The sequence below is a fragment of the Oncorhynchus keta genome, chromosome 22 (genome assembly GCF_023373465.1).
Source record: "Oncorhynchus keta strain PuntledgeMale-10-30-2019 chromosome 22, Oket_V2, whole genome shotgun sequence".
NCBI lineage: Eukaryota > Metazoa > Chordata > Actinopteri > Salmoniformes > Salmonidae > Oncorhynchus > Oncorhynchus keta.
The window spans coordinates 43290111-43305348 of record NC_068442.1 but is presented as its reverse complement, the minus strand read 5'-3'; the positions used below and the strand labels follow the sequence as shown (position 1 = coordinate 43305348).

At 43.7% G+C, this 15238-nt stretch overlaps 1 protein-coding gene across 2 annotated transcripts in view; it reads left to right on the top strand.

Moving 5' to 3' along the window:
- Nucleotides 1-15238, top strand: part of LOC118401527 (SUN domain-containing protein 2-like) — a 36297-nt gene that overhangs the window by 15582 nt on the left and 5477 nt on the right. The window contains exons 1-12 of one of the 2 annotated variants that reach the window (XM_035799116.2): nucleotides 1792-2149; nucleotides 10103-10205; nucleotides 10294-10430; nucleotides 10632-10907; nucleotides 11002-11073; nucleotides 11352-11485; nucleotides 11621-11674; nucleotides 11765-11818; nucleotides 13222-13295; nucleotides 13794-13926; nucleotides 14257-14751; nucleotides 14947-15036. In XM_035799116.2, coding sequence (XP_035655009.1) covers nucleotides 2128-2149; nucleotides 10103-10205; nucleotides 10294-10430; nucleotides 10632-10907; nucleotides 11002-11073; nucleotides 11352-11485; nucleotides 11621-11674; nucleotides 11765-11818; nucleotides 13222-13295; nucleotides 13794-13926; nucleotides 14257-14751; nucleotides 14947-15036 — 1644 coding nt within the window. In that variant the 5' untranslated portion in view covers nucleotides 1792-2127. Of the gene's footprint in view, nucleotides 1-1791; nucleotides 2150-10102; nucleotides 10206-10293; nucleotides 10431-10631; nucleotides 10908-11001; nucleotides 11074-11351; nucleotides 11486-11620; nucleotides 11675-11764; nucleotides 11819-13221; nucleotides 13296-13793; nucleotides 13927-14256; nucleotides 14752-14946; nucleotides 15037-15238 lie in introns of those variants that run through there. The other variant, XM_035799117.2, reaches the window with a different exon arrangement.

Genomic DNA, 15238 nt, shown 5'->3' with positions numbered 1-15238 from the left:
CGAGGTATAGTGTGTAGATTGAGGAGGAAAATGTGCAAAATTTCTAAATTACATCCGTTTGACCGGTTGTAAAGATATTAAGACGATGTGAGAGGTTATAGACCTACAGTCAGTGTCCAGATTTCAGTTTCCATTTAAACCCATCCGAACAGTAGACTACAGTTCCCTTGATGTGCCATTGGCCTATTTGATGTCCCCATCTTGTGACTGTCTAATTTGTATAGCGCCTCACAATTATCACGATCCTACAATCCTCTTTAACTACTTTACCAAATCATTCCCAAACATTACTTTTCTGGCCCTCACTTCTCTTTATTTTAACCTCTCAATTTTGCAGCTTTTCTCTTATTGAATTAAACTCCGATGTTGTCCCGAAGTGGATCGACAACCTTTTTCTGCCCGCTCCCAAAAACATATGATTGGCGTGTAGGCTATTTCTTGTGAGTAAAATTAGATGGTGCGTCATCAGCACTCCATTATTGGTTAGACCGGCCATAGCCAGGTGCACCGCTGGTTAACATAAAGGGTTAGGAACTAACGTAGCAGGTTAGGATAATTAAGGTGGCAGGTTGAGAGAATTAAGTTAAGGTTAGGAAATGAGTTAGGTGTAGCTAAAATGCTACAGTTGTCAACAATCGACATGCTGTGCAACTCAAATCAGTTATTAAGTTAAGGTTAGGAAAGGTGTTAGGTTTAGCTAAAATGCTAAAGTTGTCGACAATCGACATGTTGTGCAATTCAATCAGTCAGGCAAAAGAGTATTGAGTGGCAACAAATAGGCCCAATTAGCTGATTCGCTTTTCCATACATCCTGTTCTGTTCATCCGCCCACTTCTATTGACACGCCCACTTCCAGACACTCCATATATACAATTACCCATTTTAAAAAATAAATCAGCTATTGTTTTCTTGAAGGAGTAAAGTATGCGAACAGACAAAAAGTATACGCTACTTATCCCTTTGTCTATAAAATGTCTTGCACAACTAGCTACATTTGTTTTTAATCACTTTATACATGTGTTTTGTTAACGTCGTTTGCGTGACTGACTGATCTACAAATAAAATGGAGTAGTTATTTATGATTTATGAATATTTATTTTTGTTGATCAGTCTGCCGGCAGTTGCCTGCAATGTCAACTGCTATGTCAATCAAGCCCTCTCATTTAATACAAGCGTTTTTTAAAAACACTTTCCCTCTCCTCTACTACCTTTAACGTGAGGCCAGATGGGAAGGCTCAGACAGGACGCAGGAGTTGAGCAAATTTAATTGAGAAAAGGAAAGGCCACTGACTCTCGGTTGTTGGATCGACAATGTCCATAATGAACGTGCTCTTGTGTTATAGATATATTTTTTCCATCAAGCAATTCAGTATTAAATTGCACTTTATATGAATTAATTCATGAATTAAACTTTAACTTGAAAACGTAAGGATAGCAATACAAACTTAAAATAAAAAAGTCAACCAATGTTTGACGTCATAATCAGTTCTCTGAGACTTGATTATGATGTAATATGAACAGTGTCGGGACAACAACCCGAGTCATTGATCTTCTTCACTGACTGTAGACTGGGAACATTATACAAGATTTAGGTAATATTTTCTAAATGATGTCCTTGGTTTTATCATATGCGCATGTTTAGCCTATTTTCCCATACTTTTATTAATTGTTTTCACCTCGCAAGATGCAAAGGAAAGTTGCCACGATTATTAATGATTCATTCAATAGAAAGGGGGGAACTGTTGCTGACCAGATATTGCCACATGGTGACGCGTAAAAAAGACGAGAGCTCCTAAGAGGCAGTCTTAACTCAAAATAAGAGGGTGTTTTGTAACTGTCTGTCTGGCCCGCGGACTCCTCCTCCACCTAACTGTCAGTAGCAACGTTCTGCTTGAGTCCCGTTTGCCTTGTGCTAGCAAATACTGTAGCAGATTTTTTTTTGTGAAAGTGTTACGAAGAGCCAACAAAGGGGTTGGCTCTTTATACCCCGTCCTGTCTACCACTAAATTGTTGTTCGGAAATGTATAGGGCTGCTGGTTGCAATTAGCCAAGTTATCGTTCCATTTGAGAGAGGTTACATTTGACAGCTCGCCACCTGGGATAGGGAGCTTTGCCTCTGCCTTACCCATGATGGCGACCCAAGAAGCGGGTAAGTCTGGACAAAATATATCCGTTTGTTTACACCAAGTTTGTTTATGCATGTTTAATGGTACAAGCTAGTTACAGTAGCTATGCGGTGAACTCGTGACGTGCTGTAACTAACAGTTTGCAAGGCAGATTAATTACTTTTTTCTCATATGGGGATGATGCTGTTCGTGTCCGTGAGACGGCAGCTGAAGTGTCAGTATCTTGTTGATAAAACAACGCGTATTGATGTTCACAACACGCACGAGTATCTCTTTGACACACAGACTTTTGAGAAACCGTTTCCAAGCTTCTAGGGGCACAGTCAACACATTTCCTATTATTTAGATGGCAATTATGTGCTGTTTGCTTTAAAATGACTCAGCCGAGTTTTTTTCTCTCTCGGTCTCTTTCTCTCTCTGTGTTGTGGTCTATTTTTCTATGTAGCCTGGCTGTGTGTATGGCAGTAGTCATGCTAGCTCTGCCAGCAATGCCTCCATGACCTGCCCCTCCCTTAACAGGAACACAGAACGTTCAAACCCTAACTCTCCTCTCTGATGTTCTAGGAGGAACATCATCCAATTTACTAATGAGGATCAGCTTCAAGCTGTTACTGAAACACACGTGTCTTTGTTTATGTGTATTTTATATGGCTGTTCTCCTGTGTGTGTCAGGTCGAATGATGCTCTTTTGTAGTGTGTGGACTGTATTTGTGTCCCCATGTAATTATAGGCTAGCAAGCTACGAAAAAATAAAATATCCAGACCCCTTTACTTTTTCCACATTTTGTTACTTTACAGCTTTATTCATTTTTTTAGAACTCAATCTACACACAATACCCCATAATGACAACGTTTTTAGACATTTTTGCAAATAAAACACAACTTTATATAAGTATTCAGACCCTTTGCTATCAGACTCGAAATTGAGCTCAGGTGCATCCTGTTTCCATTGATCATCCTTGATGTTTGATTGGAGTCCACCTGTGATAAATTCCATTGATTGGACATGATTTTAGAAAGGCACACATCTGTCTATATAAGGCCCCACAGGTGACGGTGCATGTCAGAGCAAAAACCAAGCCATGAGGTCCAAGGAATTGTCGGTAGAGCTTTGAGACACGATGATGTCGAGGCATAGGTCTGGGGAAGGGTACAAAAAATGTCTGCAGCATTGAAGGACCCCAAGAACACAGTGGCCTCAATCATTCTTAAATTTAAGAAGTTTGGAACCACCAAGACTCTTCCTGGAGCTGGCCGCCCGACCAAACTGAGCAATCGGGGGAGAAGGGCCTTGGTCAGGGAGGTGACCAAGAACCCGATGGTCACTCTGACAGAGCTCCAGAATTCCTCTGTAGAGATGGGAGAATCTTCCAAAAGAACAACCTCTGCAGCACTCCACCAATCAGGCCTTTATGGTAGAGTGGCAAAACATAAGCCACTCCTCAAAAAGACCCATGACAGCCTGCTTGGAGTTTGCCAAAAGGAACCTAAAGGACTCAGACCATTAGAAACAAGATTCTCTCGTTTGATGAAACCAAGATTGAACTATTTGGCTGCATGCCAAGCGTCACGTCTGGAGGAAACCTGGCATCATCCCTACGGTGGCAGCATCATGCTGTGGGGATGTTTTTCAGCGGCAGGGACTGGAGACCAGTCAGGATCGAGGGAAAGATGAACGGAGCGAAGTACAGAGATCCTTGATGAAAACCTGCTCCAGAGTGTTCAGGACCTCAGACTGGGGCAAAGGTTCACCTTCCAACAGGACAACGGCTCTAAGCACAAGGCCAAAACAACGCAGGAGGGGCTTTGGGCCAAGTCTCTGATTGTCCCTGAGTGGCCCAGCCAGAGCCCGGACTTGAACCTGATCAAACATCTCTGGAGAGACCTGAAAGTAGCTGTGCAGCAACGCTCTCCATCCAACCTGACAGAGCTTGAGAAGAATGGGAGAAACTCCCCAAATACAGGTGTGCCAAGGTTGCAGCGTCGTACCCAAGAAGACTCGAGGCTGTAATCACTGCCAAAGGTGCTTCAACAATGTACTGAGAAAAGGGTCTGAATACTTATGTTAATAATACCTATGCAAATAATACATTTGAGAAATTCTAACTTGTTTTTGTTTCATCAATTTAATGAATTTATAGAATAAGGCTGTAATGTAACATAATGTGGTGGAAAAAGTTGTGGTCTAAATACTTTCCGAATGCACTGTAGATGAGAGGGGTTGATTAGATTGCAGGATCAGGTAAAGAAAGAGGGGAGGAGAGCTTAGTGAAGGAGGGAACTGAAGGCTATTGTAATGAGAAGAGGATTGGGAAGCGGGATAAAGCGCTGAGACAGCAAGAGACGCCATTTTCAGTGGAATAGAGGATTTGAGAGAATTAGCCTATGGTACAATATGTTCAGTGATGCTAAAGCTTATTTTCACACCAGAGGAAGGTAATGTATTCCAGACTCCATTGCATAACAATGAGAATGCTATTAATGTAGGCTACTTTAACCTGGCTAGCTGGATGTTTTTACCCAATCTCATGGTGTTGGCTCAATCCCACTTGATCACTTGACCTACATCAGTGTCTTTTTGTCTGTCAGTAACCATGGAAAAGGACAGACACTGCTCTATGCCCTAGCAACCTAAACTTGTTGTTAGTTGTTTACTGTAGTGTTGTCAAAGCTGCGGATAGTGTGGGCCATCTTCTTTTTTTCTCAACTCTGTTGTCTGAATTTGCATATCACTCACATGTCTGACTTCCTGTCTCACCACACACCACATCCTCTTACACCTTATGCCATGCCTTTACCCTGTATTTTGGCTTCTCTGCAGTACTCGAGCCACATGACTTGAGTCACAAACTTGAGACTTGAGTCCCGATTCTTGAGGCTCCAAGTCAACTTTGACTTGAGACTGACTTAATTATCTTGCCAGGTTTTTGTCTCTGTGGATTGCTCTCCACGCAACCAGAGACCGTACCGCACTTGCAAAAAACAGATTGGGTAGTGAAACACACACACTGCTCTCTGATTGGAGCAGCAAACTCAATCAAAACAGGTCTGAGCTAGTGCAGTGAGACTGTTTTGTGTGAATGCTGAATGGAGAAAATTACATACAGTGCAAGTCAAAAGTTTGGACACCTACTCATTCAACAGTTTTTTAATTTCATTTTGACTATTTTCTACATTGTAGAATAATAGTTAATCAAATCAAATAATCAAATCACTTGCGTCGAATACAACATCTTACAGTGATGCTTACTTGCGAGCCTCTAAGCAACAATGCAGTTTCAAAAAATACAGATAAGAATAAGAGGTAAAAGTAACAAGTAATTAAAGAGCAGCAGTGAAATAACAATAGCGAGACTATATACAGGGATCACCGATACAGAGTCAAATTGTGGGGACACCGGTTATTTGAGGTAGTATGTACATGTAGGTAGAGTTATTAAAGTGACTATGCATAGATGACAACAGAGTAGCAATGGTGTGGGGGGGGGGAGTAGCCATTTGACTGGGTAGCCATTTGACTAGATGTTCAGGAGTCTTATGGCTTGGGGGTAGAAGCTGTTTAGAAGCCTCTTGGACCTAGACTTGGCGCTCCGGTACCTCCGCCGTGCGGTAGTAGAGAGAACAGTCTATGACAAGGGTGGCTGGAGTCTTTGACAATTTTTAGGGCCTTCCTCTGACACCACCTACCGCTGTAGAACCTTTGAGGATCTGAGGACCCATGCCAAATCTTTTCAATCTACTGAGGGGGAATAGGTTTTGTTGTGCCCTCTTCACAACTATCTTGGTGTGCTTGGACCACGTTAGTTTGTTGGTGATGTGGACACCAAGGAACTTGAAGCTCTCATCCTGCTCCACTGCAGCCCCGTCGGTGAGAATGGGGCCGTGCTCGGTCCTCTTTTTCCTGTAGTCCACAACCATCTCCTTTGTCTTGATCGCGTTGATGGAGATGTTGTTATCCTGGCACCACACGGCCAGGTCTCTGACCTCCCTATAGGCTGTCTCGTTGTTGTCGGTCATCGGCAAATTTAATGATGGTTTTGGAGTCGTGCCAGGCCGTGCAGTCATGAGTGAACAGGGAGTACAGGAGGGGACTGAGCACGCTCCCTGACGGGGCCCCTGTGTTGAGGATCAGCGTGGCGCATGTGTTGTTACCTACCCTTACCACCTGGGGGCGGCCCATTAGGAAGTCCAGGATCCAGTTGCATAGGGAGGTGTTTAATCCCAGGGTCCTTAGCTTATTGATGACCTTTGAGGACACTATGGTGTGGGACACTATGGTGTGGAACACTGAGCTGTAGTCAATGAATAGCATTCTCACATAGGTGTCGCTTTGGTCCAGGTGGGAAAGGGCAGTGTGGAGTGCAATGGAGATTGCATCGTCTTTGGATCTGTTGGGGTGGTATGCAAATTTGAGTGGGTCTAGGGTTTCTGGGATGATGGTGTTGAGGGCCATGACCAGCCTTTCAAGGAACTTCATGGCTACAGATGTGAGTGCTACGGGTCAATAGTTTTTTAGGCAGGTTACCTTAGTGTTCTTGGGCATAGGGACTATGGTGGTCTGCTTAAAACATGTTGGTATTACAAACTCGGACAGGGAGAGGTTGAAAATGTCAGTGAAGACACTTGCCAGTTGGTCAGAGCATGCTTGGAGTACACGTCCTGGTAATCCATCGGGCCCTGTGGCCTTGTGAATGTTGACCTGTTTAAAGGTCTTACTTACGTCGGCTGCGGAGAGCTTTATCACACAGTCTTCTGTAACAGCTGGTGCTCTCATGCATGTTTCAGTGTTATTCACCTCGAAGCTAGCATAGAAGTAGTTTAGCTCATCTGGTAAGCTCGTGTCGCTGGGCAGCTCTCGGCTGTGCTTCCCTTTGTAGTCTGTAATGGTTTGCAAGTCCTGCCACATCTGACGAGCATCAGAGCCGGTGTTCGACTCTATCTTAGTCCTGTATTGACGCTTTGCCTGTGTGATGGTTCGTCGGCAAGCATAGCGGGATTTCTTATAAGCTTCCGGGTTAGAGTCCCGCTCCTTGAATGCGGCAGCTCTGGCCTTTAGCTCAGTGTGGATGCTGCCTGTAAACATTGGCTTCTGTTTGGGGTATGTACTGTGGGGACGACGTCATCGACGCACTTATTGATGAAGCCAATGACTGATGTGGTGTACTCCTCAATGCCATCGGAGGTATTCCAGAAAATATTCCAGTCTGGGCTAGCAAAACAGTCCTGTAGCATAGCATCTGCTTCATCTGACCACTTTTTTTATTGATCTAGTCACGGGTGCTTCCTGCTTTTTTTGCTTGTAAGCAGGAATCGGGTGGATAGAATTTATGGCCAGATTTGCCAAATGAAGGCTTTGTATGTGTCTGTGTGTGGAGTATAGGTGGTCCAGAGTTCTTTTTCCTCTGATTGCACATTTAACGTGCTGATAGAAATTTGGTAAAACAGATTTAACTTTCTCTGCATTAAAGTCCCTGGCTACTAGGAGTGCCACTTCTCGGTGAGCGTTTTCTTGTTTGCTTATGACTGAATACAGCTCATAAATGTGGTCTTAGTGCCAGCCTCTGACTATGGTGGTATGTAAACAGCTACGAAAAATACAGATGGAGGTAGGTAGTGTGGTCTACAGTTTATCATGAGATAAACGTCAGGCGAGCAATAGACTTCCTTAGATATCGTGTACCAGCTGTTTTTTTTTTTTTTTACAAAAATACATAGTCCGCCGCCCTTTGTCTTACCAGACGCTGCTGTTCTATCCTGCCGGCACAACGTATAACCACCCAGCTGTATGTCGTTCAGCCACGACTCTGAAGCATAAGATGTTACAGTTTTTAATGTCCCGTTGGTAGTTTAATCTTCCGCGTAACTTGTCGATTGCACATTTGCAAGCAGAGTGGAGGAAGTGGAGGTTTATTGGATCGCCTGCGAATTCTCAGAAGGCAGCTGGACCTTCGGCCCCTCTTTTTCGGCCTCCTCTTCACACAGATCATGGGTATCGGGGCCTGTTCCTGAGGAAGCAGTGTGTCCTTTGCGTCGGCCTCGTTAGTGGTGAAAGGAAAAAGAGGATTCTGCTAGTCCGTGGTGAGTAATCGCAGTCCTGATGTCCAGAAGTTTTCAGTCATAAGAGATGGTAGCGTCAACATTATGTACAAGATAAGTGATAACGCAAATAAGAAAAAACAAAAAAACACAATTGGCTGGGGGCACGTGAAACGTCTGCCATCTTCTCCAGCGCCATTTTAACCTGAAGACATCAAAACTATGAAATAACACATGGAATCATGTAGTAGCCAAACAATTGTTAAACAAATCTAAATATATTTCAGATTCTTCAAAATAGCCACCCTTTGCCTTGATGACAGTTTTGCACACTCTTGGCATTCTCTCAACCAGCTTCACCTGCAATGCATCTCCAACAGTCTTGAAGGAGTTCCCATTACTGACACCAGCAAAGCACCCCCGCTCCATTACACCTCCTCCATGCTTCACGGTGGGAACCACACATGCTGAGATCATCCGTTCACCTACTGTGCGTCTCACAAAGACATGGCGGTTTGAACCAAAAATCTCAAATTGGGACTCAGCAGACCAAAGGACAGATTTCCTCTGGTTTAATGTCCATTGCTCGTGTTTCTTGGCCCAAGCAAGTATCTTCTTATCGTTGTCCTTTAGGAGTGGTTTCTTTGCAGCAATTTGACCATGAAGGAATGATTCATGCAATCTCCTCTGAAAAGTTGATGTTGAGATGTCTGTAACTTGAACTCTGAAGCATGTATTTGGGCTGCAATCTGAAGTTTAATTAACTCTAATGAACTTATCCTCTGCAGCAGAGGTAACTGAAATTTTCCGAATTGACTGACCTTTGTCTTAAAGTAGTTTTTTTTTGCTTATTTGAGCTGTTGAAGTCTCTATCAAGATCTTTTACCAAATAGGGCTATCTTCTGTATACCATACCTACCATGTCACAACACAACTGATTGGCTCAAACGCATTAAGAAGGGGAAAAAATCCACAAATTCACTTTTAACAAGGCACACCTGTTAATTGAAATGTTTGGGCACATTGTAGAATAATAGTGAAGACATCAACTGTGAAATAACACATATGGAATAGTAACCAAAAAAGTGTTATAAAATCTAAATATATTTTATATTTGGATTCTTCAAAGTAGCCACCATTTGCCTTGACAGCTTTGCACATTTGTGGTATTCTCTCAACCAGCTTCATGAGGTGTAATGTATTTCAATTAACAGGTGTACCTTGTTAAAATTACATTTGTGGAACTTCTTTCCTTTTTAATGCATTTGAGCAAATCAGTTGTGTTGTGACAAGGTATTGGTGGTATACAGAAGGTGACTCCAAACTTTTGACTGGTACTGTACATATGAGATGAGTAAAGCAGTATGTAAACATTTATTAAAGTAACGTGTGTTCTGTTAATAAAGTGTCCAGTGATTCCATGTCTATGTATATAGACCAGCAGCCTCTAAGTTGCAGGGTTGAGTAACCGGGTGGTAGCCGGCTAGTGATGGATGTTTTACATATTCTACCTGTACTGACCTCTCCTTCTGCCAGTTAGCTAATGCTAATCCGTGCTAGCTCTGTTTGAAAGTTGAAGTTGGGGTGCATGAGAGAGCAGTGTGAGGTGCTGTAGATTAACTGGATTAGAGATTATACAGGAGAGCATCTGTCAGAGAGCCTCTCTCCTACCACCAGCTCTGGGCTACTGCTACCACCAGCTCTGGGCTACTGCTACCACCAGCTCTGGGTTAGCGCTATGCTACCTCTTGGGAACCTCAATTCCCTTTTTACTGTAACTTTACTTTTTATCTATTTTTAACAACATATAAAAGCCTAATGACTGTTACAAAGTGTTATATTATTGATTTGCTGTGTGTGTGGGATTCCTCCTGTTAAAGCAGTTTGTATAACACAGTATCCTGTATGAGGTATTGTCTCTGTCTCTCTCCCTCTGTCAGACATGTCGCGGCGCAGTATGAGGCTGGTTTTAGGGGGATACTACCACCAGTCATCAGACGATGATGAGTCCTCCTCAGTTTCCTACAGGGAGAGCCCCGTGAGGTGTGTTTGTGTTTCATGTTGTACCGTATAGCCTAATACAGTAGACCTGACAAAGTTGCTTTAACAAAGCCCTCTCTCTCTCTCTCAGGGTTTTTACTAAGAGAAAGACAGGTGGTCGTAAAGTGGCGGCCTCTCGTACCTCCAGCCGGGCTAACAGCGTGGCTAGCACCGCTAGCAGCAAGGGTAGTACAGTGGAGCCACCCATCAATGCTGAGGACTACATTGGTACGGTTCACACCACTTCCTGCATCCACAGTCCTATTGACACTCAGTCCTACTCACTCAGTTACTTTCATTGTCTAGGCCTATACTGTATAGCTTTGTATTGCAGCTGCCTCTTTGTCTATGGTTATAGTTAGCTATTATGGCTATTCAGAACTAACCATCTAACTCTCTCTCTTTGTCCCCGCACCCCCTGCCCTTCAGGCGTCTCAAGCTTGGTTCAGAGAAGGAAGACCTTCCAGGAACCTCTTGCCCCAGCCCCCAGCCTGAACCTGGCTCCCAGCCCCAGGGGCTTCTCGTCCTGCCAGACCGGCCTGAACCAGGCCCAGAGCCAGAGCAGCGCCATGGACAGCTCTGGATACTCCTCTTCAGAGGCAAGACGTTACAGAGGATACTCTGGAGACTCCTCTTTAGGCGAACAAAGGGCTAGCGCCAGCCAGAGATCTGGCACTAAAAGGACAAGTGCTCGTGCCAATTGGAGTGAGTACTGTGTGTGTGCTAGCGTAGCATTAGCTGGTCTCTATGCTTGTAGCTTGTTTGTTAGCATTAGCTTTATCTCTCTCTCCTCCTGTAGCCCCTCCGTTTATCCCGGCCGATGTGGGGAAGGCCATTCTAATTGCCATCCTCCTCATCCTATTGACCTTCGGTGAGTGACATCACACTACAGAATCAGACAGTCTATAGTTCTATAGAACTTTCATGAAAAGAACCAACATCACTGTTACTTTATTGGTGCCAGCAGTACATTGTCCACAGAAGACATGCCTAACCATAGTACTTACTGACAATTTAAATAACAGAAGTACAACACACACACACCCATTGTTGATGAGCAAAAATGTTCAAAATGTTGTCTGTGTAGCCTGTCCTGTATGATAATGTGCTCCTTAGTGTATTCAAGTCTATTCTACCCCTTTCTGCTAGGCTGCTGGCTCCTTGCCCCCTTGGTATGGGCCACTCTGACTTCAGCCCTGAATGCTATCACTATGACCCTGAACCGACCTGTCATCACCCCAACTCCGCCACCTGTCTTCACTACGCCACCTGTCAAGGCTATGGTAGGATCTGATGGGACCACATACCCGGCAATAATCTCTCTTTCTCTTGATTTGGTAGGATGCTACATTGACGCTCTGCATGTGTACTCCTGGATTGCACAGTTAAAAGCTTGTTTGTTGAAACTCTTTCTGCAGGATGGAGCTTCGGTATTGCATTCTGCTCTGGAAGCCAAGATGAACACCATCCTGGTAAGAGAGACAAAGAGAGAATGCACAAACTATACTGCATTTGGGTGTATTCATTTGGTTTAACTCACTTGTGTGCGTGTTCTCCTGCAGAGAGAAATTGAAATTCTTAAGAAGAAGGAACACCAGCAGAAATTTGTAACTGAGGTGAGTGCTCTATAGTGCAGTATTATGTGGAATGGGGTGTCATAAGGTCCTATAACAGTCTAGTATGGAGAACAGGGTTTCAGTTATAGATGTCTGTAGTAGTGTAATAGGGAGTCCTTTTATAGGGCTCTATAATAGTGTAGTATTTGGGAAATAGTGTTTTCTTTTTTTATGTAATATACACACATACACACTACTGTTGAAAAGTTTGGGGTCACTTAGAAATGTCCTTGTTTTTGATAGAAAAGCAAAAAAATAGTCTAAAATAACATCAAATTGATCAGAAATATAGTGTAGACATTGTTAATGTTGTAAATGACTATTATAGCTGGAAACGGCAGATTTTTTTATGGAATATCTACATAGGCCCATTATCGGCAACCATCACTTCTGTGTTCCAATGGCACAATGTGTTAGCTGTTAGCAGTTGTTATTCTTCAATAACACAAACCCCAAAGCAAATCGGGGAGAAAAATGTATTTATTTGAAAAGGACAAATCATAGATGCTATGCTGGGAGGTAGATGTTCATTCCCCCTGTTGTCCTTAGCTTTTCTCCACAGAACAAATAACAGGATCTCATTTATAACCCCCCCAACCTAGCTTGGGGTTGACCAATCAGAAGTCCTTGTAGTACAACTGGGACAATGGCCATATAACAAGTATCCTGCTCCAGACTCAATGTACAGAACGTAGCTCTGAGTTCAGGACTGACATTCCACAGATTCTAAACAGCTGTTGAACTGAAAACCAACTCCTATTTACATTGACAATTCCCTATTGATCATAGTACTCCATTTAGTTTAGTACGCTCGTCCTCATCCTCTGCGTTGTGTGTTTATCTTCAAAATATTATTGTATAGCTAATCTAAGTTTATCATTTTAAAATGCTAATTGATCATTAGAAAACCATTTTGCAATTATCTTAGCACAGTTAAACTGTAGTACTGATTTAAAGAATCAATAAAACTGGCCTATAGTGACTATAGTGACGCCTCTTGCACTGAGATTCAGTGCCTTAGATCGCTGCGCCACTCGGGAGCGCAGCATATGTGGCAACTCCTTCAAAACTGTTAGAAAAGTATTCCAGGGGAAGCTGGTTGAGAGAATGCCAAGAGAAGAGTCCAGGCAAAGGGTGTCTACTTTGAAGAATCTAAATGTAAAACATATTTTGATTTCTTTAACACTTATTTTTGGTAACTACATGATTCCATGTGTTATTTCATAGTTTTGATGTCTTCACTATTATTCTACAATGTAGAAAATAGTAAAAATAAAGAAAAACCCTGGACTGAGTAGGCGTGTTAATTTTTTGACTGGTACTGTATATATGTATGTTTTATCTATAGAATTGTTGTATATTTATGTATATGTTTGAGATGTTGTGCTCGTCTGTCCCAACAGATGGTAGAGAGACTGCAGACAGACTTGGCAGACGTGAGAACAGACATGAGGGACGTGAGAGTGAGAGTGGACAGGTGAGTGTGTGTCCGGCCCCAATCCAGAACCTGCCCCCTAGCTTCTGCCCCTAGCCCCTACCTCCTAGCATCTACCTCCTGTCCTTAGCCCTAGCTCCTGTCCCATGCTCCCTAGGCACTTGGGAAGATTTGAAAGGAGTGAAAACATACTCCCATACTTTTTCTGTTAACCAATCTAATGTCCAAACCTTGTTTGCAAAAAAACTTTGGATTTAAGATTTCCTCTCTATGTTTCTTAATAGGTTTTGGCCTTTCTAGGGAGTTTTTCCTAGCCAATGTGCTTCTACACCTGCATTGCTTGCTGTTTGGGGTTTTAGGCTGGGTTTCTCTACAGCACTTTGAGATATCAGCTGATGTACAAAGGGCTATATAAATACATTTGAAATTTGAAGACCATCTTGACTTAGCCTTTAAAAATATTTTGAGTTTGCTGTCTCAGGGGGTTGAAGATAAATACATTTCTGTTTCTCAATTAAGTTCTATTTTTTTCTATTGTAGTGTGAATCCACTGGATTGGGAGCATCGTTTGAGCGAGCAGACAGCCGGCTTCATCAGTCAGGTGGGCGAGCTGAAGGACCAACACACACACGTCAAGCAGCGAGTCGCTGCCCTGGAGGACCAGAGTGCCACGGTAATGTACAAAATACGCAAACTCAAGTCAAATTTGTAGCACTGAACTTTTGCACTTTCTTAAGTGCTTCTGCATAAGAGATGGTGATAAATAACTCAAATGTGAATGGTAGAGTCCAAAATGGCACCCAATTCCCTACATAGTGCACAACATTTCCCATTTTAGTCATTTAGCAGACGCACTCCTCCAGAGCGACTTACAATTACTTTTGTCCAGAGCCCTATAGTAGTGCACTATATAGGGAATGGGGTGCTGTTTGGGACACAATAATTGATGAGCCATTGATGATCCTTCCTAACCTAATGGATGTGGTCTCTCTGTGTTGTGTAGCTGGGGAAGCAGGTCTACTCTGTTCAGAACCAGCCTCCTCCAGCTCCCAACCCCACCACACACCTGACCCCTGAGCTCGAAGAGGCCATGGCCAAATGGCTGCATGAGAATGTGCCCCAGAATGAGCCACGGATGGTGAAAGAGGTTGTGAAGAACTGCAGTCCCCTATTGGCTGACAGGATGCCAGACTTTGCCTTGGAGTCCCAAGGTGCCAGTGTTGTGAGCACACGGTGTTCCGAGACGTACCGTACCCGCTCGGCATGCGTGTCCTTCCTGGGTGTACCCCTCTGGTACCCCTCTGAGAACCCCCGCACTGTTATCCAGGGTCAGGCGGTGCAAGCTGGGAAGTGCTGGGCGTTCTACGGAGCGCAGGGCACCCTGGTCATCGCCCTATCTCATCCTGCCCACATCACCCATGTCACACTGGAGCACCTCCCGGTCTCCAACGCGCCCACCGGACGCATCGACAGCGCGCCCAAGGCCTTCTCTGTCTACGTGAGTCATCTGTGACCTCTAGCCCTTCCCTGACACTCGAGTCAGTGCACAACTTTTTCCCAGAGCCAGATCTACATAATCTACTGTTGAAGATTTCCTACAGAGATGTTTAGAGCAGTATGGTGAATATCTTTAACGCTGATGACTCATTTCTGTCTTTTAAAATCGGTCTCATCGCTTTCTCTCTCTGTGCAGGGTATGTCCACTGAGACAGAAGACGGCACCTGGCTGGGAACCTTCACTTATGACCAGCACGGAGGGGCAATCCAGACCTTCCAACTGCCTGTGAGTCCAATCATTTAAACTTTGCCTCAGTTGTATTCATTAGTACACACCGTTTCAAAATGAAGCAAAACATTTTGCTACAGAAAATTAGTGTTTCTTATTGGACAAGTTCAGGTAGTCCCTCCCTCTTTCAGTTTGGTGCCTAGTGAACACGACCTCCGGTTAGGATGACTAGGTTATTTTTAGGGGGCGTGAGACATTA